The following is a 21,339-nucleotide window of genomic DNA, read 5'->3' on the forward strand; positions in this document are numbered from 1 at the left end:
ATCCTAAAACATTTTGGGTTGCACACACATCCGACTTTTACCTCAAATGAATATTTATCAGATTATGAAAGAGTTGTTGGCACAAATGAAAATCTCAAAGCAAATTGTCTTTTCAAAACGCAGCTTACTGTGGAGCCAAAGGTTATCCTAGTTTTCATTGAACTAAGCACATACCTGGAAAAATTCATATATAAATGTCTAATAGAGACGAAATATCAAAGAATGAGTGTTTTGGAGTTGATGGATAATCTGTTACATACAAGTGCATAAAGTGTTGAAATGCAGCTTCTTTCTCGCTGATGTTACATAGTGTACGCTGGCATTATGGTGCAACCGATGCTCACATTATCAATCATTCCGCTGCTGCTTTCCAGGTGTGTGTTCTCACACAAGTCGGCAAGATAAGGCTATGCAAAAAAAAAAAAAAATTGAAGCACGTGTCAGATAGAAGCCAGGCGGCAAGCTTTATAAGGTCCTGGAGCTGAACTGAGCAGCCACCAAGGCACACACGGGAATCACCATGAAGGCACTCATTCTTCTGGCTCTGTTCGCAGTGGCTTGTAAGTATCGATCTGAGATGTCATTATTATCATATTTCATGGTTGATTTGATTTGTAAATCACCTATATGACACTTATTGGATCTTTCTGTAATTCAATCAGTTGCCGCTCCCATTGACGATGAGGACGACAAGATCGTTGGAGGATATGAGTGCAGAAAGAACTCGGTACCGTACCAGGTCTCTCTGAACGCTGGCTACCACTTCTGTGGAGGTTCCCTGATCTCCAGCACCTGGGTGGTGTCTGCTGCTCACTGCTACAAGTCGTAAGTCAACATGGCTGGCGTGAAACTTCATTTTAACTCTTTTACTGCCACACGTTATCAAACAACAACAACAAAAAAGACCTTATGATATGACAATGGTTTTGATCGGTCACAAAAAGAGATACAATGCTTCCATCTGCTGCCCATAGAGTGTTTTTGATTCCTCAACCCAATGACCTGGCAGCGCTGCACTTAGACGTTGCACTGAGAAAAATAAATAAATAAATAAAAAAAACTTAGTTGACGTCATTTAACGTTTATGGCGGAATACGTCGTAATTTCACTAATCGTTATTAAATGTTTTTGGCAGTCAAAGAGTTAAAGATGAAGTCATCCAAAAAAAAATATTTCTGACAATATGTTCTAGTCTAAATACGATATTTTTGGTTAATATTGCGTTGGTGGTATATGAGTTAAGCAGCAAAATCCAGCAGTTTTTATCAATATCAGAAGGCGGCCATTTTGTCACTTTCTGTCGAGTGAAAATGACATCACAGTTGCTCAGGTCTCAGCTAACAACCAATCACAGCTCAGCTTCACAAAACAGTGGAGCTATGATTGGTCGTTCTGCGCACCTGTGATGTCATCTTCAGTCGACAACAAGTGGCAAAATGGCCGCCCCCTGTGATGGATAAAAACAGATGGATTTTCTTTATAACTCATAATCCACAAATGTAACATTAACCAGAAAGATATGTTTGTGGTTGACTTCCCCCTCCCCATAACCGCGGTGTTTTTTTCCGCGCAGCCGCATCCAGGTGCGTCTGGGTGAGCACAACATCGCCGTCAACGAGGGCACGGAGCAGTACATCAGCTCCTCTAAGATCATCAGACATCCCAGATACAACAGCCGCAACCTGGACAACGACATCATGCTCATCAAGCTGAGCAAGCCCGCCACCCTCAACAGCTACGTGCGCACCGTGTCCCTGCCCTCCGGCTGCGCCAGCTCAGGCACCCGCTGTCTGATCTCCGGATGGGGCAACATGAGCAGCTCTGGAAGTCCGTAAAAACCATCACAGGGGAGCCATTTGTTGACGTATCAACACTCACGTGTGTTCTTTTCTTCCTCTTCAGGCAACTACCCTGATCGTCTGAGGTGTCTGGATGCCCCCATCCTGAGCGACACCAGCTGCAGGAACTCCTATCCCGGACAGATCACCTCCAACATGTTCTGTGCTGGATTCCTTGAGGGAGGCAAAGACTCCTGCCAGGTACGAGCAAACATCGCACACATTCTTCAAGTGAACAAAACCTTTTGAGTTCACCTAGTTTGTAAATTGTACCTGTGCAGGGAGACTCTGGCGGCCCCGTGGTGTGTAACGGACAGCTTCAGGGTGTCGTGTCCTGGGGTTACGGTTGCGCCCAGAGGAACAAGCCTGGTGTCTACGCCAAGGTCTGCAACTACAACTCCTGGATTCGCAACACCATGTCGTCCAACTAAAGACATTTTGCTTGTTGGAACATTTGTCCCGTGAACCATTTAAAGTCTGTTTCAAGAAAATAAACTGTAAATGTAAGCTCCTTTGTTTATTGATGTACTTTAAACATCTCGAGCGATTCTAGCGTCAGGTTTAGGGGTGGTGAGCTCAAATTCAACTATTTTGTACATTTTAACAATTTAATTCCCACAAAGAGTTGGCAAAGATAAAGGCATTCTGTCAGTTAGCATGTCGATAGCACCTTGGCTCTAATACAACGCACAGGACAGGTCAGCTAGCTTGCGCCATTCTAAATCAGACAACTGAGCCTGTTACATAAGTAGAAAAAATGTCAGCTAACTCCTAACATAAACAGTGAGCTACAATTTAATTCAGCAACAATGAGGACTATTAGAGAATAGTGTTGGCAAGCTTCTTAACTGTATAAAGTAAGAAATGTTCCACGTAAATCGGGTTTATGAACATTGTAGCCACTGCTCACATGCAGATTTGTTCCAAACACTCAGAAAATCTACCAAAAATTGCCAAAAGGTGAAGAATGTTTAATAAAATAAAAAATAAAAAGTCTGTATGCCTGAGTAGATTTACATTTTCAAAACAAGCTGTTGAATGAAATTCAGGTAAGATTTTTATTACTGTACAGTATTCCGGGTTAGAAAATAAATGATATGATTGCATGAGTAACACAAACACAATCCAGTAGAAGGTGCCTAAAGTTAGTGGCTTTTTAATGGAAAATTGATATTTACAAAAAAAAAAAAAAAAAAATGGTTACACTCTGAGGTGCAATATCTTTGAACAGCATTAATCAAAAATATATACATCTATGTACTGTAATGCAAAAAAGTGTTCTAGTTTTAGAATACAATGCAGAGAGGATATGCACCCTGGCCTTGTATGGCGATATTAGGCTATTACACTTGACCTTGCGCATGCTGCAAGTAATGATGATAAAGATCTGAAAGGTCATTATGGTCCTCACCACACATGGCACAGATAAGGCCTTGTGAAGTCTCTTTGTTTGGGGATCTGTTTGCAGTTCTTGAACGTGCTTTTCGCTTTTTTCGCACGATTTTCTCGCACATGTATGTGCTTCTGGGATTTTGGGCAGTCTTATCCAACCTAAAATTCTGTTTTTGGTCAGATGCATTCAAAGTCCTTGGGGAGTCCTTGGGATTCAAGTCTTGAGTTTGGAAACTCAAAGGAGTGTTGCCTTTTGGGACTGATGACACAAGGGGGTTATTATTTGATTCAAAACATAATGATAGTGACTGCTGGTTTGAAGTAGGATTTAACATGCTAGTAGACTGCGTCGAATGATCATCCAAGGACTGATCCAAAACAGGAGCTAGCCGTGTAACCTGTGTTGAAAAATGGCAAAGTTGGTGACTGAACAACAAATCAAGAGTTTTAAAACGACTCGAGCACCGATCACAATGATAAGGCAGGAAAACCGTCTTCGGTTTTGACTGGATCCAGCGGAAGCCCGGGTGCTCGCTCATGTGCTTTTTATACGACTGGACAAAACGGAATCCTTTCCCACATAACGCACACGTGAAGCGGCCTCGACGTTGCCGGTGGACTCTTTGATGGCGCCACAGTTTGGTCCAGTTTTGAAGAGTCTTGCCGCAAGAGGAGCAGGTGTAACTCTGATGTGGAGCGTGAGTGAGCATGTGGGCTCGGAGTCTGCCCATGTGCCTGAACAGGCGACCACAACTGGGGCATAAGTAACTCCTAGGGTCCGATCGGTTGTCTAGTTTGTTCAATTTGGACACAAAATGCGAAAGAGTATGAGTTTGTGTAACTGTTGGCTGGAACAGTTTCGTTGAGTTCTTCTTGTAGTTTTGTTTGTGGGTGTCAAATCTGCCACCTCTGGGAGGGGAGTTAAAATTCTGTTCTGATGACAACCTGTGCGCAGACACTGTGTACTCTACTACCGACATTCTCTCTTCCTCCTTGACCCCAATGTAGGAGCCGTCTTTTTCTCTATGGCACATACTACAATGGGCCTTAAACTCTGACATCACCCCAAACAGTTTGTCGCAATACAAACAGTGATATAGCTTTGTACCAATGTGATCCAGCATGTGATTGTTGAACTTTGGCAGGTTGTCCAAAACATCCCTACAGATGTGGCATGTGTAGGTCAGTGAAGGTTTGCTGTTGTGCGTTTGGAAGCTGCTTCCTAGAGGTCTGCAAGTATGTTTTCTTGCATTGCTATAATGACCGAAGGACTTTTTACAGCGCGAACAGTTGTAGCGCTTGACCGACCAATGCGTCAGCTCGTGCACGCGGAGGAAATACAACTGGCCAAAGGCTTTGCCACAAATGTGACACTTGTAAGGCTTCTCCCTGGTGTGGACACGTTCGTGTCGCGTGAGCGCAGACTGAAATCGGAAAGACTTCCCACAGTATTGGCACACTTTACTTTCGCTCTTTTCAGGGGCCGAAGCTGTCGGAAGAGTTTCGACGTGGCTATCGTCTTGACTCAACTTGAGGACTTCTTGCTCTGGCTTTTTTGTAGGCACCTTCATGGGGCTTAAATGTTTGTCTTGCTTTTTAGTGGGCATCTTCATGGGGCTCAAATATTTGTCATTTGATAAAAAAACAAGTTCTTCCTTATTCTTTATGTGTGTCTTAAGATGGAGATTTAAGTTTGATTTCTTGCTGAAACCTCTTTTGCATTCAGGACATTTAAAGGGTCGCTCTCCTGTATGAATGCGTTGATGGATAATGTACTGAGACATGAATTTGTATGTGCGGCTGCAGATAGCGCATTTCAGCATGGTTCTCGATCCTTCTTGGACGTAGACGATGTTTTGGTCCGCCTCAGTATTTGCATCACCACAGTCTGCTTCATGCTTAGGTTCATGTTTTTCCTCGTGATGTACCAAAATTGTTACTCTCCTTCGTCTCTTGCGGCCTTTTCTTCGTCTTAAAATGGTTTGCAGGTGGTATCGACCTTCAGAACTGGTGGCCAATTTGTCACTCGGCTGAGAAGAGTTAGCATTACTTGACTCTGGTAAGGGATCTAAATGATCCAACACTGTCTCTATGTTTTCAACTTTGACATCAGAGAAGCTCTCAACAGGTTGAAGTGGTTCTTCGGGACATGCTGCGGCGTCATTGTCACTTGATTTTGCCGTCTGATGCGAGGGAGCATTTGAAATATCACAATTGCTCTGACACTCTGAGTCCTTAAGAGTTTTATCATCACCTAGAAGCATTTTGGGGGAACTATTATAATTAGCGGCGTTTCCAAAGGTTTGTTGAGGTACTTGCTTGGAAATGTGAGGAAAGCAACCTTCAGCTCCTTCTGGTTGCTGTGGTTCTTCAGACTGTGGTGACATGCAACCATGGACACTTTCCCTTTGCTCAATCGTCCCTCGGTCTACAATCTGAGAAGATATGTCACCTCTGTTTCCACAAAGGTTCACCTTTAGCTGGTCATCTCTCTCCACTTGCTCGTCTGTATCACATCCTACAGGCTTCAAGGACAGTTGTCCTGAGTTTTTGTCTGGGGTCATTTCCAGATGCTCTCCACCAGAACCTTGCAGTTTGCCCATCTCTGCTCCATCCCTCGAGTCTGGGTCAGCGTCCTGAGAAATGTCAGGTTTGAAAACTTTAGCGGGGATTTGGTGATCAAGTTGAAAGTGCGATTTCTCAACAGCTTGAAGTTTTGTGCTACTTTTACGAGTAGGCGAGAGCTCCACTTCTTTTGGGGCAACCTTAACATCAGAGCTGTTGTTTTCCTCCGGTACTGAGGGATGCCGTTCTTCTTGACTTCTCAGTTCTTGTGTGGGACTGGCAAGATCATTAACAAAAGGAACCTCAGTAAAGTTTTCAAGAACTGCCATTTCCATTTGCGTTGGTCTTACTCTTTTTCTTGTAGACATGACGTCATCTTCTGGTTTGCGATCAGGGACTGCACAAGTTCCAGGGGTCTCATCGTGAGGTAACTCATTTAAGAGATTTTTGACATCGTTGGGCACAGTCTGAGCATTGTGGCTTTCAGAGAAAGGCGCTTGTACTGCAGTGCCAATCCCCTTCTGTTGATCTGCCACAAATTTGTCAGAAATCGCATACCTTTTATCCTTGAGCTTTGACGGTTTTATGACTCTAACACGCCCACATTTCCTTCGCTCCGCCACGTGATTGTGTGTTGTCAAGTGGCACACACTTGCAGGTGCCATTCCAGCCTTTGCATCCATGCCTAACTGTGAGGCGGCATTCGGTTGCCAGTTGGGGTCAACAGGTCCTTGGGATTTCAGAGTGTCTGATGAGGGAGATGCAGATAAAGGTTTACAAAGATTTGTCCCTTTTAATTCCTCCTCCCATTCGGAATCCTGGCTCTCCTCACTGCATTCTGCATCTCCAGGCACCTGTAGAAGACAATAACACAGGTACATCACCATCATAATGGTATTTCGTCACGACCAGACTCTAAATAAAGGCATAAAAAACACAGCATATGGCAATTGGAGGAAGATAGTTTTTTGGTTTTTTTTCACAACTGCCAGGCTACAGTGCTAAATATTACACTAGCGTTGACTATGGCGAACCATATGTACTGTGTTATAACTGTAAATAATCTGAAAAGCATCAATATGTAATAGCAGAATCCAAAGTATTTTAGTATTTTTATTCAACATTAATTTGACACTGTGTTTATTTTTTTTCAAAGTCCTGTTACTTTGCTTGTTTTATTCATTTGTATCTAAATTTTGTGAGAAGTTTTCAACATTCATAAAATTTGTACAAGTTATACAACTATGTCCAGAAATGTATCTAGTCCTTGCAAAGCAGAACATAGACATTTTAATGAATGTTAATATTTAAAACAAATATATAAAGTATTTATATAGTTTTTCCTCAATTCGGATGGCAAAAAAAATACAAACCGGATGAGTGGAATGGAACGTAACTATCTATGGAAGAACCTTATTCAAATTAAAAGAAAGGATATCATGCATCATCATCACAGACATCAACATTCCGTTGAATTTACGGGCCATTAGTAGGTTAAGGGGTTCTCATATCTGACTTCTACATAACTGTGGGGGATCCATTCCCACTCACTGAGTTCATCTCAGCTGCCCTGCAATTGACTGGCGACCAGTCCAGGATGTAGTCCACCTTTTTTGCCCCAAATCACTGGGAAAGGTGGCCATAATCCTGAAAAGGGTAGGGGATACAAAGTGGAGTGATGGATGAATTCAAGGGGAGATGGATTTGTATTTGTCCTTCAAATTAGCTACCTCTTTGCAGTCTGTCGGTGGATGAAAGGAACTACAAGGATGCGATGTCACAGCGGTTAATTCAGAGACCGTATACTGGTCATTCCTCCTTCGGCTGAAGGACATTTTACTCCCCATGTCAGAAGCCTGCAGAATAAACAGAGATTAGGAGGGTGTAACTCCAAATATCCTACAACTAACATTGACATTTGATTTTTAAAGTGTGGCCACGCAGCGAAAATAGACCCTAATTACAGCTAATTACAGCCCTAAGTCGTGATGCGAGATCGAAGGGCACTTTGATGTCAAGTTAAAATCACAGCCTCCAAATGAGTAGATTCATCTTCTTAATGTGTTCTAGATATCGCCATATCATAGAATGCAGCCGAAGCGAATGCATTTTGAAACACACTACAGTGGCTCATAGTGACCACACTTCGCAAGCCTACCTCCAATTCTTATTTTGCATGAGCGAACGAGCATCTCCGTGAGCGACAGTGACTTGGCAGCCGGTGTGAAGCCCGGCGACGCTGAAACACCAAGTGAGCTGGATTTAGCCGCAGCAGCTAACAAGAGCGGCTAACGTGAGCGAAGTCCAACTTTGGGGATCCGTAGCAGGAAGATGGCGGCGAAACATGTTAGGCTCTTGCAAGGTGATATATATATATATATACACACACATTGATGTGATATTGTGTTTTTAAATTGAATGACTTATTTTCACCACTGGATGGCGCCAAAGAATACACACAGGCACTTTAAGTTTCAGGGATTTAAACAGTTAGGGGTTGGTGTGTTTGTAATTTTTAAAAATTCTGATGCCAATATTTTCTATTTGAATGCAAATGAACATCAGCTCAAAATATCGGTATTGGTCTCGGGATAAAACCAGAGAGGAATTGAATTGAAAGCAGAAAAACACACAAATTCTCCTAAAATTTAATAATTCTTTGCAAATATTTTTTTGCCCCTTGAAGTAAGCAGAATTTTGTTTGGAGTCTTGTGACTTTGTTCTAGCTTCAGTATTTTCATAGCTCAACATGGCAAATACTTCACTGTACTATTTTAATATTAAATGATGACAAATGTAGTAGAATAACAGTTTGCATGCTAGCCTAAGTGAGTCCATTTTGCATCACCATCTTACCTTTTAAGTAACATATAATCACGGCAGCCGTGTCCCAAAGGCTTTATTTTTTGCTGTCCATCTGAAAACCTTAAACTAGTCTGAATAGCAAAGCAGGCGTTTGCTTATCGTAGGCCAGGTTGCTAGCTACAACAAAACTCACGGACGCTAAACAATAGCACATTGCCAATGATGCTTTCCATGATTTAGTTGCCGACATTGTCTCGTGAGGGTTATTTTTTTATTGTAAAAAGAGTGAAAGTGCTTGCCTGAGTGGGTGAGTCAACACTGGTCCCTTGCTGGCCATTCACTGGCGGCTTGCTCGGCTAGCTAGCGCTGGTTAGCACGAAACTATAAGCAGCGTTATGGCTCCGATGCCGTTTTGTAAAACTACAACCACATTCATTAGTCTGACAATTACACCTTTTTAAGCCTGCCCAGACTTTTGCATTTTTCGAATAGCCGTGACGTGACAAGGTCGGTATGGTGGAACAAAGCTGTACGAGCGACTATCAATCACGTCTTGCATTGGAAGTGTGCACTTCACGTGCCGTTGGAATTTTGGAAACGACCTGCAATTACAAGTAGAAACGTAACGGAAAACAGTGACTACCGTGCAATTGACATAATCTGGATATTATGTTGCTTTGATCATAGCTACAAACAAGCTTTTATTTTGAAAGTCTAACCAACTGTATCCGCAGCCGTATTTCCTCTAGTAAAACCTCAGGATGGAGGTTCCTTTAAATAACAATCAAATACAGTATGCAATAGTCAATTATGACAAGGTTTCCCAAACATTAGACGGGGCATTAAAATGGCTGTACAGCACAGCGTAAATTGAATTTTCCCATAAACAATAATGAAAATATTCTCGTTGACCCTCAGTTTCGACATGTTACCACACGATGACCTCTCCTGGTCAAAAGAGAAACAACCAGAGATGATTTGAGGGGAAGTAAACAATACATTAGCATGGAAAACAGTTCTGAGCATTTTTTTTTTTTGCCACTGTCAGTAATACTTTTGCTCTAGTACAATGGCTTTAATATTCAAAACTCAATTACAATTGCTATTAGTAGTAGTGCTATTACTGAGGACACAAGTTCTACTGACATCTAGCACTTCACTAGTAATACAAGTGCACAGATGTCAACTAGTGCATTTTTCCTCACCAGTAACTTGTAATTTCCCAACTAGTATGCCAAAATTGTCCCACTAATGTGCATGCGTATCATAGTTTAATTATTATTATTATTTTAAACTAATGCAACAGTTGTTGCACTCGTGTACCAGTGTATTGTGACATTCACCTAAGCAGAATGAAGTATATTTAATAAATGCTACATTCCGTCTGTAAACTCAAAATGTCGTTATGTCAGAACTCCTCCCTCGTTAGGCGAATTTCAACTTTGAAAATGTTCTTCAAAACCCATCAACATTGTTAATCCATAAATACTTTCAAAAAACGTTGTTGTGAAATTGCAAGGACTGCGTTAACTTGGACACAAAACTGTAATGAACACAGCAGTTACAACTCCATTTAAGAAAATTGAAACGCAAGCGAGAATTTGAAAATATAGTTTAATAAAACAAAGTCCACTTAAAGAAGTAAAACAATATGGAAGTGAATTCTTAAAGTCTAACACATTCTGATCACACTAAACCATATTTAGAAAAAAGGAGAACATTTTTAATACAGTGCCTTGTTGCCTCACCTGTCATCTTAACATACATTGGTGGCCTTTGTAATTTCACACCAAAGTCCAAATACACTGGTAAACTTGGAGTATTCAGTTGTGTCCTGACAAAACAAAGGGGTGCAACCTGATTCAAATGCATTTTTATTTCTATCAAATCTAAACTGATACACACGTACATGTATTTTAAAAGTACAGGGGACGTCAGGAAACGTTTTACTCCTTTGGAATGAACATATGCAGATGATGTGCGACGTGCAAACTGGTCAAGTTTTAATGGGGACAGATGAGGTGACCTGGTAGATCATTTCAGATGTTTTTTCTTGTCCGGGTTCCACGATGTAACAATCATCTTCCATATCGTCTCCTTTATCCACATTTTCAGTGCGTTGCCCTTTATCGGCAGCGCCTTGTTTGTTGATATCAGCCTGCAACGTGTGACTCCTCTCACCGTTCACCCGGGTCACGGCAGCCTGAGACACCGCCACATCCCGCCTGGGCTTGATCATCTTGCCGACGCGGCCGTGTTTGGCCATGAACTCGTCGGCTTTGGGACACTTGTGCCTCTGCAGCATCTGAGTGCTCTCAAAAGCGACGTGGCACACCCGACACTTCAGGTCGGCTTCGCCGGGGGGCGTCGCCGCGGGCTGGCTCAGGTTGACGCTCTTCGTAGCTGGTGAGGGCGTCCAACTGCTTTTCTGGGTAGCACCGAGCATAGAATTCTGTTTCAACTGCTGGCAAGGTGTGGCGCGAGCACCCTGAGCCAAATTGTTGTACGTTCGCACGTTTAGATTTTTCAACTGCAGGGCCGAGGTGACTTGAAGCATCTGATTGTTTTTGTTCCGCGTATTGGAATACTTGCGCAGGTTCTGAGTCATGTCTCTTTCCGGGATAAGACTCTTGTAATTCAGCGGCCTGGCTGTAATGAGTTTTAGTTTGGCCGTGGTGCTGGGGGAGTTACACACGTGGAAGCGAGGCATCAACTTCCTGCTGGAAAGCAACAGCCCACATCCAATGCAGCCACAGATTTTATCAGCAATGTGACCACTACTGTGTGAAATGAGCATGCGTTTGGTGATGAAACCCTCGCCACATTTGCCGCACGTGTACGGCTTCCACTGATTCCACTTGCGGATCGTGTTCACCAGCACCACGGGCTGGTAAATTGTCCAAAGATCCACTGTAGGTGCACCCACACCAGTAAACATACTCTTCATGTTTAGTCCACCTTGGCCTGCTTGAAAAGATGACGCCTTGGAGGGATACATGTTAGGCACGCGAGATATCGGTTTCGATGTTTTAGTTGAAGAAGCCGATGCCGAGGGAGACGGCAACGCGCCATCTGCTTTCCAGCCAACTTCACTCAACTTTAAGCGTTTCAGCTGCTCCTCTTCTTCGACCTGTTTCTCAAATCGACGCTTCTTTATCGTTTCGTGATATATCCCCTGTTGTTGTCCAGGTTCATGCGTGACGTTGTGGCTGAGCATGTCTTCGTACACAGCAAACTCTGTTCCGCAGGAGCAGATGTGACTGGAGAGAGGGCAGATATGTTCCTCCAAAAATTGTTGGGTGGAAAAGATCTGTTCACAGTTGAAGCAAATCTCTCCAGCGCTCAAATCGTCTGAGCAGCTTTCCTGGGGTAACTGAAGTCGTGCCATCATCAGCCTGGGGATGGACTTATTTACTTTCAAAGTGGCACCTGTTCAAAAACATTCAAAATACAATTATAAGATTACTTTGAATAAGACAAGGCCTTCTTTGAGGACCACGTTCACAGGTTTGTTTAACGTTCACGAACGCCACTACTGAGCGCAAAAAAGCAACCCTTAGAGTGAAACAAAACTATCAACAACACGTCACAGGGGCTTCAAAATACACGCACGCATTCGGATTGACCATTGATTGATTTATTGACCAAATGAGTTATGTAGTAACATTTTGTCAGACGCGGACGTTATTTTGATGGAACGTGAGCCTGCTAATGCTAACGTGCTAACCATAGCCATAACCGGCTAACTGATCACAACGTTAGCTTACCTTGGCTGTGAAATCGAAAGTGTCGGCGTAGGCGATTTCGACTTTTATCCTCGCTTCAAACAGGACACTCCAGGTCCGATGTCGTTTACGCGGAGGAAAGCTGTTGTTTCGGCTCACAGGCATAAAGTGAGCAGCATCCGACCACACCATTGGAGATGGGAGAGAAAAAAAAAAAAAAAGAGGAAAGACACTCCGTCTACTTCTGCGAATGGCGCCCTTTGCTAACTCTACTTCCGGTGTTCACAGGGTTATACTGCCCCCCGTTGACGGAATAGAAGTGCTACATTTAATGTCATGACCGATACACAATAAAAACTAAAATTAAAATAAAATCAAGATCAAATATCCGTAATTAACGCAAAATAGGCTTGTCTGAGACTATTGAGACATTTTACTTGAGAGCATTTCCCTCCCTAAAAACATAATTACTGGACATAGGTCTAAGTCAAATTTAGAAGATAGCCTGAATACACTTTTTTTAAGACGGTGTTGGCGGAATTTGAGCCCAGCAATGTTTGCATGAATGTTAAGAAATCTTGCCAAGTCAAACTCCCTGTTTGTTTAATGGCAGTTAATTTCAATTATCCTTGTTGCTTCAGCTGTTTGGTTTGTTAAGGTACTATTTGCTTTTGTGAAGCACATCGAGGTGCCTTGCATAGACTATATGTGCTATCATTAATAATAATAATAACAACAACAACAATAATCATAATAACAATAACAATAATAATAATGGCCTGGCCTTGTTTAATTATTAATATTTTGTTTTTGCAGTGTAGATGAATGGGGTATGTGCCATGGAATAGGCAAGACTTCCGACTTCGTGTATTTGCAAATCAGCTTTCATTCCGGTTCCGGTTCGCGACGTTTAGGCCGCATCCCAATACTTGTGCCTCTGACTCGGTGCCCCTCGGTTGCGCGTTCCCATCGACGGGTGCCAGTGTTTAGTGTGTCTGACAGTTGTCAGAAGCACTGTTGCAAGTATAATTTTTGACAGTGCTATATGACGAAATATAAATTATATATAATGATGTATATGTGGTAATAGTCACTTTTGAGCTATGTGTACAAATTCACAAGTAGATGTATGTATAGAACGTGTTTGTAAAATTTATAACAAATGTGATGGCTGTCAATAGAATTTGGCTAGTAAGTTAGTAAGTAGACAAATTCTATTGACAGTTATCACATTTGTTATTATAAAAACGAAGACAGCCATCACATTTGTCATAAAAATTAAGGCCATATACTCCCATTTTAACCCCCTTTTTCCAAACCCACCCCATCACCATTAAAAACTATATTTGCAGGATTCCAGTGTTTATGACAGGAGTTCCGTTTCGAGGGCAGCAACATACATTTTTATAAAGACGGAACATGCCATAATCCATCACTAAGGCAAGGCATGTTTATTTGCATATTGCTATTACACAAAACAATCTGTTCTTCAGATCCCATCATCTGTAAACTGATGTAGATTCTTTGCTGGGTCTGTTACTGACAAAGAAATAATTCTACATATATTTAAAAAAAAAAAAATTTAAAATCAGAACCCAAACGAATCAAATCCCTATGAATGTTCCATGTATTCCTTACCTTGTAGAATGCTTGTAAGATAATTGCAAAACAATTAATGAAACCAAATCGAACAAACAAATACAAAAAGATGTTAATAAATTGGTATATTTAATAACACCAGAACAAGCTACAGTTCAACTATTTGATGAAATTTGAAGTACAACTATTTACAAACTTGGAACTGAAATACAGGACTGACCTTGGCAAAACTACACTTGATTTAACAGCAGCAAACTGCTACAAAACTAAAGTGTTTTTCTCATGTTACTCCATGTTTCATTTACACCATTAAAAGCACGTACAAATCGAAAGTGACATTTTATAATACCCCAGCCATGTCACTGCCATTCACTAATTGTAAGAAAAAAAATGAGTTATTAAGTCATCAGTTCTGCAGACAGGACATTATGCACCCTCCTGCGATGGGTTCTCAGAGATTTCAGACTTGGGTATGAACACTGACAGATATCACACTGATGGGATTCAGACTGCTTGTGAGTCAGGAGGTGTTTCTGCAAACCGTCCAGTGTGCCGAACCAACGGAGACAAACTGGGCAGCGCACGGGCTTGATGGCAGGTTTGCAGGCGCCGCTCCTCTGGTGAAACAAGAGGCTGACCATGTTGGGGAATTCAGAGCTACAGCGGGAACAGCGGTAAGATTTGGGAGCATTTTGAGGCCGCACGCCTTTGCAACGGTCCCAAGATAAGTGCCTTCGAAGGGAACACCGGGTGGCGAAGGAATTTCCGCATCGCGTGCAAATGGCCCGCTGCTTTTTGTTGTCGATTTGCGAGCGCTCGGGGACTGGTTCCTTACGTGAAGGTTGATGCACAGGCGGACGAGGGGGCTGCTGTGATGGTGGTGGTGGTTGTTGAGGCGGCTGCTGTTGGATCCGAAGCAATAGGGGTTGCGATCGCTGTGTCTGGAGTCCCTTCAGCAGCTGGTGATGAGGATGCATGTGGATCTGCAGGTGAACCTCGTAGTGGGCCCAGGAATTCACAGTCTCTCCGCACGTTGGACACGTGTAGGATTCCTGTGCATGCTTTTGTAGATGTTCCAGGAGGAGTCTTGGAGATGTAAATCCAACCCCACACTCGCATGTCACCCTCCTGGGCAGCACAGAGGGCAGTGACATCATGCCCCAGTTGTTTGCATCATTATCTGGACTGCCTTTTGCACCGTCGGGAAAATTTTGCTGCAACGGCGCTCTCGTTGCCGCCCGCTGCATCTGACACCTTCGCCTGTGAACCATCATGTTGTCTTTGCGGTTGAAGTTTCTGCCGCAGACGAAGCAAGGGAACATCGGTTTTGTGCTGCTGTTTTGGGGGACGCCGTCGTAACCAGGTGCAGGTGCAGGGCCCCGAGGCCTGAACCCACACAGCCGTAAATGGCGGGCCAGAGTGGACGGCCGGCTGTACGTTTTCTGACACCTGGGACAAGGGTAGCGTTTTACCCCGTCTTTGACGAAGTAGTTCAGGTTAGCAACCGCCTTCAAATCGGGGTCTATCTCATCTTCATTTGCAGCATTCGGAGAAGAACTAAGCAGCTCCATTTCATCATCCAAGGGCATTGTCCACTGGCCTTCATTGCTGCTATCGTTCGGCAGAGACATTGCAGCTGTGATGGTGTTTTCCATAACACTTCCAGAGGCATTCTTCTGCTGGTCTATCATGGAAGACTGGGACATAAATGGTGGGATGCTTTTGGCAAAGCCACACCAGGAAAGGTCTGACAACTCAGACTGCGCCGAAGTAGTAGACGTCACCTCGACTTTGACCCGAGGGGTTTCGGTGTTGACAGAAACATTGCTCATCATGTGTTCCCCTTGACCATTCCTGTACGCTGCGGCTTTATTACTTGACCGTAATGCTTGTAGTCTGTCAGCGGACGGGTGTGTCTGTGGCAGGGCTGCCTTTGGGCCTTGACACTTGTGCTTCTTTAGGTTGTACCTGCGTGCATAGTTGTGCTTGCATACAGGACAAAAGAAAGATTTTTTCATGTTGTTAAAGCTATGGAATGGTGCAATTTTGGGGACTAGCGGCAATGTACTTGGCAGCTGTGTAGGCTTTTTCACTGATGGAACGCAGACATGATTGTCGGTGAAAGGCAGCTTGCCAATAATGAGTTGCTTGCAGCGACGGCAACACTTAATTCTCTCCTTTTTGTGCAAAAAGTGATGTTCAGTTAGTCTGTCAGAGTTCGGAAAGACCCGACGACAGCGGCCACATTGGTATCTCCCAAACAGAGCGTTATTGCTAGAATCTCGGAGTTTCTGACGAGTTTCAAGAACCACAACGGGTGACAGCACTTTTGTCAGAGAAACGATCTTTTTCCTGCTGGAATCGATTATTCGGCTAATGGTGGGAGCTTTTGTCTTTGTGCCAGTCTTTGCCAGCAGTCGTCTTACCTTTGCCACGGAGAGATCATTGATCGGTGGTTCTTCCGTTTCTATGGCCGGCGTTATATCAACTGGGATGGCTTCTTGTTTGGGAATAATCAGAGCATTACTGTCATTTGGAGACGGAGATGGGGAAGTATGCTTCATGTAGGCTGTTGCTAGGATTTTCATCAATTTGTTATTTTTAGCCACTCGTTCCTCATTGTCACTGCTATGAACAGACTCTGAATCCCTTGCAGTCTCTGGCATTGGCTCTGTACTTGGAGATGTCTGGTCAAGTTGTCCATCATTAGTTTCTTGAGAGGCTATACATGGCTCAAGAGGTGGTGATGGAACCACTTTGCTCACTTCCAGTCTTTCACTGGCTTTGGGCTCTATTTTAACAGGTGGCGATCCTGAACTAGAGGAGCAATTCTGGGCCGAATCTGTCAATGATACAGCTGGCCTTGCTTCTACAGTCAGATTAGGAGTAGCATCAGTCGACACTGTTCCACTTGAGACGGCATTACTATCTGTCGTTTGGAGTGGAGTTAAATTAGAACTGTGTGATTGCTTATGGTCAAGCATGCGACAGAAGTCGTTAAATTCCTCTCCACAATCACAGATATAAAAAGATTGCGAGGCGCCGTCAGGCAATGCTGGTGGATTGGATGACTTTAGGTTTGCTGTCAAAGCGCCCTGCAGGCTCAAGTCAGGCTGGGTCGAAGGAGGCGCAATGACCTTGGGGAGCATCATGTTGGCATGGGTCGCCTGGTGTACAAGCAAGGAGGCCAGTCCGTTGAAGGTTGCCGAACATGCCACGCAACGATAGATTTTGGAGGATGGTGGCCCACTGCCCTGGAGCCCAAGCATCATGGCCTGTTATTTCCTGTAAACAACACACAAAAGGCATGTCATTGGATACTGCAAACAACTTTCACTTTCTTAGAAAATATTTACATGTGGTGTTACGCTATAGTTGTGTCAAGACTTGAAAGGCTCCTACTGTATTTATAAACAAATTTCTGAATTCACTTTACAGGGGATTTGAAGCTAACAGCACTTCCGTCTCTTGAAGGATGCCCACATTTTCAGCAAGTGCCCACGTTTTTAGCGTAGGCTTTATGACGCGAAGCCTCGAAAAAATACAAGGACTGAGCACCGGCTGACGGAGGTCTTCGGCCGTCAATCCAGGGGTCAATTTCACAAAGCAGGTTTAACAAACACTGATGCCTTGGTCAGACTACGAGAAAACAGCCAGATTTTGGCCCGACCGACGTGTCGCGGACAAACGGGGCACGTTGTAAACAATTTTGGGTTGTCTCGAGTCGCAGATTCGCCTGTGTAGTGTGACACGTTCAACGATTGAAATTAGGCTTAACCCTGAACGGCGAGTTGACATACCCCGAGATGGGAAACTCCGCATCAATGGAAGTCCCGATTCGACGAGTCACCATGGCAACGGGGAAGCAGATGCCCTTTACTTCCGCATTTTTTTTACCCCTCTCAACTGGGAATCTTAATGCGATTATATGGTGAATTTGAACAAAGTTTAACACCGCAGCAGTTCCCCATTGAGGGAGGTGGTGTGGGAGAATGTTGCTGTTCAGGTCAATGCGTAAATTTAAATGTAGTCCTTTGCAATCACAATAATGTTACAGGGGAAACCTGTTGAATGGTAGCTCATCAATTAATTTCATTTCGGTGCAATCCTGCGGGGAGAAGCGCACTCGACTTTAGATGAAATACAAAAATATATGGAACGGGTATAATAAAAAAAAAACAAAAAAACGGAATGTAACAATATATGTTGGGATGTGATCGCATGACTACGGCCGGTTACAAATGTAAGGGGCGGATTAAGTTGTGTATGTTGGACTGTGAAATGAAATGAAAGCCCAGGTCACTATTCTTTTATAGCCACGATAATCACATTTAGACATCATTTTGACATCATATCAAAGCGCAAGATGCTCATCAAAGAGATATGGCCCTTTATGACACGCTATGAGGCTCTTTCATCTCTGTGTAATGAAGCCAACTCCGCTAGATTTATGAAGAAAAAAAAACAAAAACAAAAACAGCAGCATACCATGATGTTTTCAGAATCTAATTGGCTGTTCAATATGTCAATCACCATGAAATGGCTGGGATTGGTTCCTAAATGGACGAAGGAGGACCTTTTACGCACAATGTCATTGGCCATTATAACCAAAAGGGAGCCGATGGGATTGGACCACATGCCATCTCAATCACTCCCTACATGGGTCCTTCACATTTTTTCCCCCTTCTAGTTTGGTTGCAGAGCATAAGCCATGAATGATAACTCAAACAAGCATAAGAATGGGCGAGTCTTGTGCGTATTTGGGATAATGCAGCAACAACAAGAAAAAAGAAATGTGGCTTTATGATGTTGGAGGGTTTAGGTGTAGGCCAGGTGTTTGACTTCAAAAAATGAGTTACCCTGACAACCAGCACGTCGACATCTTGATTGGCTTTTCAAAACGACCGTTGCCGAGAGGCTGCACTGTTGGCTCAAGTGACCATAGGAGTATGGAAGTGATGCGTTTTTTACCGCAAAGACAGACATTGGACGGCATGGATTTTGTGACCGATAAAACTTCTCTCAATCGGATCAAACAAGGTTTCATTCGGAAGCCAAGCTTCAAGTGAAGTGTTCACAAGTGTTCCGATGCTAATCAGAGGAGCTAAGCTGGAGGTACGAGTCAAACTGGGTCGATGCTATGCCTATTTGGAAACTACGAAGCACCAAATAATGTTACTATATTTTCACAGACATTTTCACAGAAGCAATCCTGTTCACTCCCGGCTGTTTTAGTGGATTTTGACTGATTTAGCAAGGCCCACAGAATATTGTGTTCGATTGCTATAAAAGCATGGAACCTATCAAAAGAAAGATTAAAGTCTCTTCTTTCATCAGGAAAAAAAAAGTATGTTTCTGTTCCCATTTTGCAGCAATTAGCATTAGACTATAGATAAGTTTCATCAGTTTTCACAAATCTATTTAAAATTGTAAGTAATTTAGCTTTTTTTTTCTACATGGCCCTGGTTGGTCTCCTTTGCTCTGCTGCTACCTGCTGGCCGTTTGTGTAATAACTACCATTTCTGCAACCGTTCTTTGCAGTTAAGAGGCTGCATCTAGCATTTTAAAAAAAACAAAAAAAAAACGTATAAATACGTCTTTGGGAGACTTAAAACAAAAAAAAACGTATTTACATAATATTGGGAGAAAATTAGTTAAAAGAATAATTCAAGGGTGGAAAGCTTTTGACATTTACAAGTGTCACAAGGCATGATAACCACAAGTGATTCGAACCATGACGGAGGTTGATGGGGAAGTACGGTAAGGGTTATATTAAAGTAAAATATCACAATGTAATGAATTAACATTTTATTTTTTTAATAGGATCAACAGTTGCTATTTCTTATGCTCACATTGTATATAGTATCAAACATTTTAGTGCTACTGGCCATTTAACTGTGCAGAAATATTTTCAAGGACCAAAATAGAAATGATTAAAAACATCATTCGCCAGTAGCTACATCTCCGCAGGGCATGGTTGGTTGTATTCCAACAAGCATTGCTAGTATTAAGTATGTCAGTAATGGCACAGTGCAGCACATAGCATTTAATCGGCATTGGGTGTGTACCTTTAGCAGATACTGGTATCGAGCCTCATTTCAAGGTTAGGCATTGGTACTTACGATGATGCCCTCTTGTGGCCATTTTATGATCAGGAACTAGAAATAATTTGGGATATATACATATTTTTTTCTGTGCATTATTGGACATTATAATCTGGTGATGAAACTTCACTTTGTGCCGCTGCACTAAGACGAGCAGCGATCACGGTTAGCCGCAAGAGTCACCAAACGTGGTGCAATTGGGCACCAGGTAGACCTCAAGGACCACGAGTAGCTTGCGGGGCTGTCCTAAAAAGTAGCTCACCGGTGATAGATGATAGTGACAATTTGAAAATGTAAACAATGGAAGAGATTTACAGAAATAACATTGCATATTGGTATTTATCTGTTTCCTAATTATTGTGAGAAATATATAGTGATGTTCATGTTCAATAACACTTCTTTTCAGACCGATACCAGTACGAGTATTCAACTTGAGTAGTAGTCACCTATACCAATACCACTAGTAATTTTAATACATTAAACTATCAAAAAAAAAAAAAAAAAAAAAAAAAAAATTACTAATTTGGATACATAAAACATCCCTAAAAGAAGCAATGACAGATAATTCTTTTTTTTTTTTTTCTTTGCTTAAATTGCATGCAATTAACAGCAATTTTCTTATTTCTACTTCCTGATCAAAAACAGCCACAAGAGGTCAGACGAATGTCTGGTATTGGCCCGATACATGTACCTGTTATTCGTACTCCATCATCCCTAATAATTACTTCAATCAGTGTCTTGACATAAATTACTATAATTAATTTGTAATAACAACTAGAAAATCTTTTTAGAATTCATAAGCCTACCAATTACTTGACTAATTGCCCTGCCCCTAATTTCATGGAAGAAATTTTTGTGTGAACCAATTTTTGTAGTCGATATGGCTGATTCTTCCCCCAGTCCTAATAACATAACAATAACATGATTACATATAATTTGAGCAAATTTGTCATATCAGAAGTGTGCCTTCACACAAATTTAGCAGCCAAGAAGTAGCTCTCAGCTTCAAAAAGGTTGGTGATCCCTGCTTTAGAATGTTAAAAGAAAATTTAAAAAGAGTCATGAATATCTGTAAGGCGGAATCTTGTTTACAAAATGCCTTCCACACGTTTTAAATATCCCAACATGAATCATGTTTGACCTTTATGGATCTATTGCATGCAAAACAGTATTAGGCTCCATCATGTTTTCTACATTTAAGGATAATGGCTGTCACCATGGCTTGCTGGAGTCCCAAAGCTTTAGGAATGGCTTTGTAACCCTTTCTGGACAGACAGATGTCAATTACTTTGTCGTCTCTTCTTGAATGTC

General features: G+C 42.4%; 4 protein-coding genes across 8 annotated transcripts in view; 1 reads left to right on the plus strand and 3 right to left on the minus strand.

Annotated features, from left to right (window-relative positions):
* The first annotated feature begins 446 nt into the window (after window positions 1-446).
* Window positions 447-2,345, plus strand: LOC144022652 (trypsin-3). Its single transcript, XM_077527634.1, has 5 exons — window positions 447-560; window positions 663-825; window positions 1,574-1,827; window positions 1,903-2,039; window positions 2,120-2,345. Exons 1-5 carry the CDS (start codon window positions 521-523, stop codon window positions 2,267-2,269), a joined length of 744 nt encoding a protein of 247 aa, XP_077383760.1. The 5' UTR covers window positions 447-520; the 3' UTR covers window positions 2,270-2,345.
* Window positions 2,346-2,987: 642 nt separating this feature from the next.
* Window positions 2,988-9,281, minus strand: LOC144022647 (uncharacterized). 4 transcript variants are annotated; one of them, XM_077527621.1, is made up of 3 exons: window positions 8,900-9,281; window positions 7,526-7,651; window positions 2,988-6,649 (listed from the first exon to the last, which is right to left on the minus strand). In XM_077527621.1, the coding sequence occupies exons 2-3, from the start codon at window positions 7,640-7,642 to the stop codon at window positions 3,182-3,184; spliced, it is 3,585 nt and encodes a 1,194-aa protein (XP_077383747.1). In that variant the 5' UTR covers window positions 7,643-7,651; window positions 8,900-9,281; the 3' UTR covers window positions 2,988-3,181. The 4 variants fall into 4 exon arrangements, with proteins under 4 accessions (XP_077383747.1, XP_077383748.1, XP_077383750.1 ...); XM_077527622.1 differs by lacking the exon at window positions 8,900-9,281 and adding an exon at window positions 8,652-8,893; XM_077527624.1 differs by lacking the exon at window positions 8,900-9,281 and adding an exon at window positions 7,954-8,633.
* A 914-nt stretch (window positions 9,282-10,195) lies between these two features.
* On the minus strand, window positions 10,196-12,586 carry LOC144022951 (uncharacterized). Its single transcript, XM_077528176.1, has 2 exons — window positions 12,368-12,586; window positions 10,196-12,029 (listed from the first exon to the last, which is right to left on the minus strand). The coding sequence occupies exon 2, from the start codon at window positions 11,989-11,991 to the stop codon at window positions 10,597-10,599; it is 1,395 nt and encodes a 464-aa protein (XP_077384302.1). The 5' UTR covers window positions 11,992-12,029; window positions 12,368-12,586; the 3' UTR covers window positions 10,196-10,596.
* A 1,448-nt stretch (window positions 12,587-14,034) lies between these two features.
* LOC144022958 (uncharacterized) overlaps window positions 14,035-21,339 on the minus strand; it is a 35,790-nt gene continuing 28,485 nt past the window's right edge. For both annotated transcript variants that reach the window (XM_077528184.1, XM_077528185.1), the window contains one exon: window positions 14,035-17,209. In XM_077528184.1, coding sequence (XP_077384310.1) covers window positions 14,323-17,196 — 2,874 coding nt within the window. In that variant the 5' untranslated portion in view covers window positions 17,197-17,209 and the 3' untranslated portion in view covers window positions 14,035-14,322. The remainder of the gene's footprint in view (window positions 17,210-21,339) is intronic.

This window comes from Festucalex cinctus, chromosome 7 (assembly GCF_051991245.1).
Source record: "Festucalex cinctus isolate MCC-2025b chromosome 7, RoL_Fcin_1.0, whole genome shotgun sequence".
In the NCBI taxonomy this organism is placed as follows: domain Eukaryota; kingdom Metazoa; phylum Chordata; class Actinopteri; order Syngnathiformes; family Syngnathidae; genus Festucalex; species Festucalex cinctus.

What these genes read in the sequence shown, in the direction of transcription:
- LOC144022652 (XM_077527634.1), top strand. Translation starts at nt 521, where the DNA reads ATGAAGGCACTCATTCTTCTGGCTCTGTTCGCAGTGGCTT. An exon ending in CAACATGAGCAGCTCTGGAA is followed by an intron (nt 1,828 to 1,902) that starts GTCCGTAAAAAC and finishes CTTCCTCTTCAG; the next exon opens with GCAACTACCCTGATCGTCTG. An exon ending in GAGGCAAAGACTCCTGCCAG is followed by an intron (nt 2,040 to 2,119) that starts GTACGAGCAAAC and finishes GTACCTGTGCAG; the next exon opens with GGAGACTCTGGCGGCCCCGT.
- LOC144022951 (XM_077528176.1), bottom strand. Translation starts at nt 11,991, where the DNA reads ATGATGGCACGACTTCAGTTACCCCAGGAAAGCTGCTCAGACGATTTG.
- LOC144022647 (XM_077527621.1), bottom strand. Translation starts at nt 7,642, where the DNA reads ATGGGGAGTAAAATGTCCTTCAGCCGAAGGAGGAATGACCAGTATACG. An exon ending in CACCGACAGACTGCAAAGAG is followed by an intron (nt 6,650 to 7,525) that starts GTAGCTAATTTG and finishes TGTCTTCTACAG; the next exon opens with GTGCCTGGAGATGCAGAATG.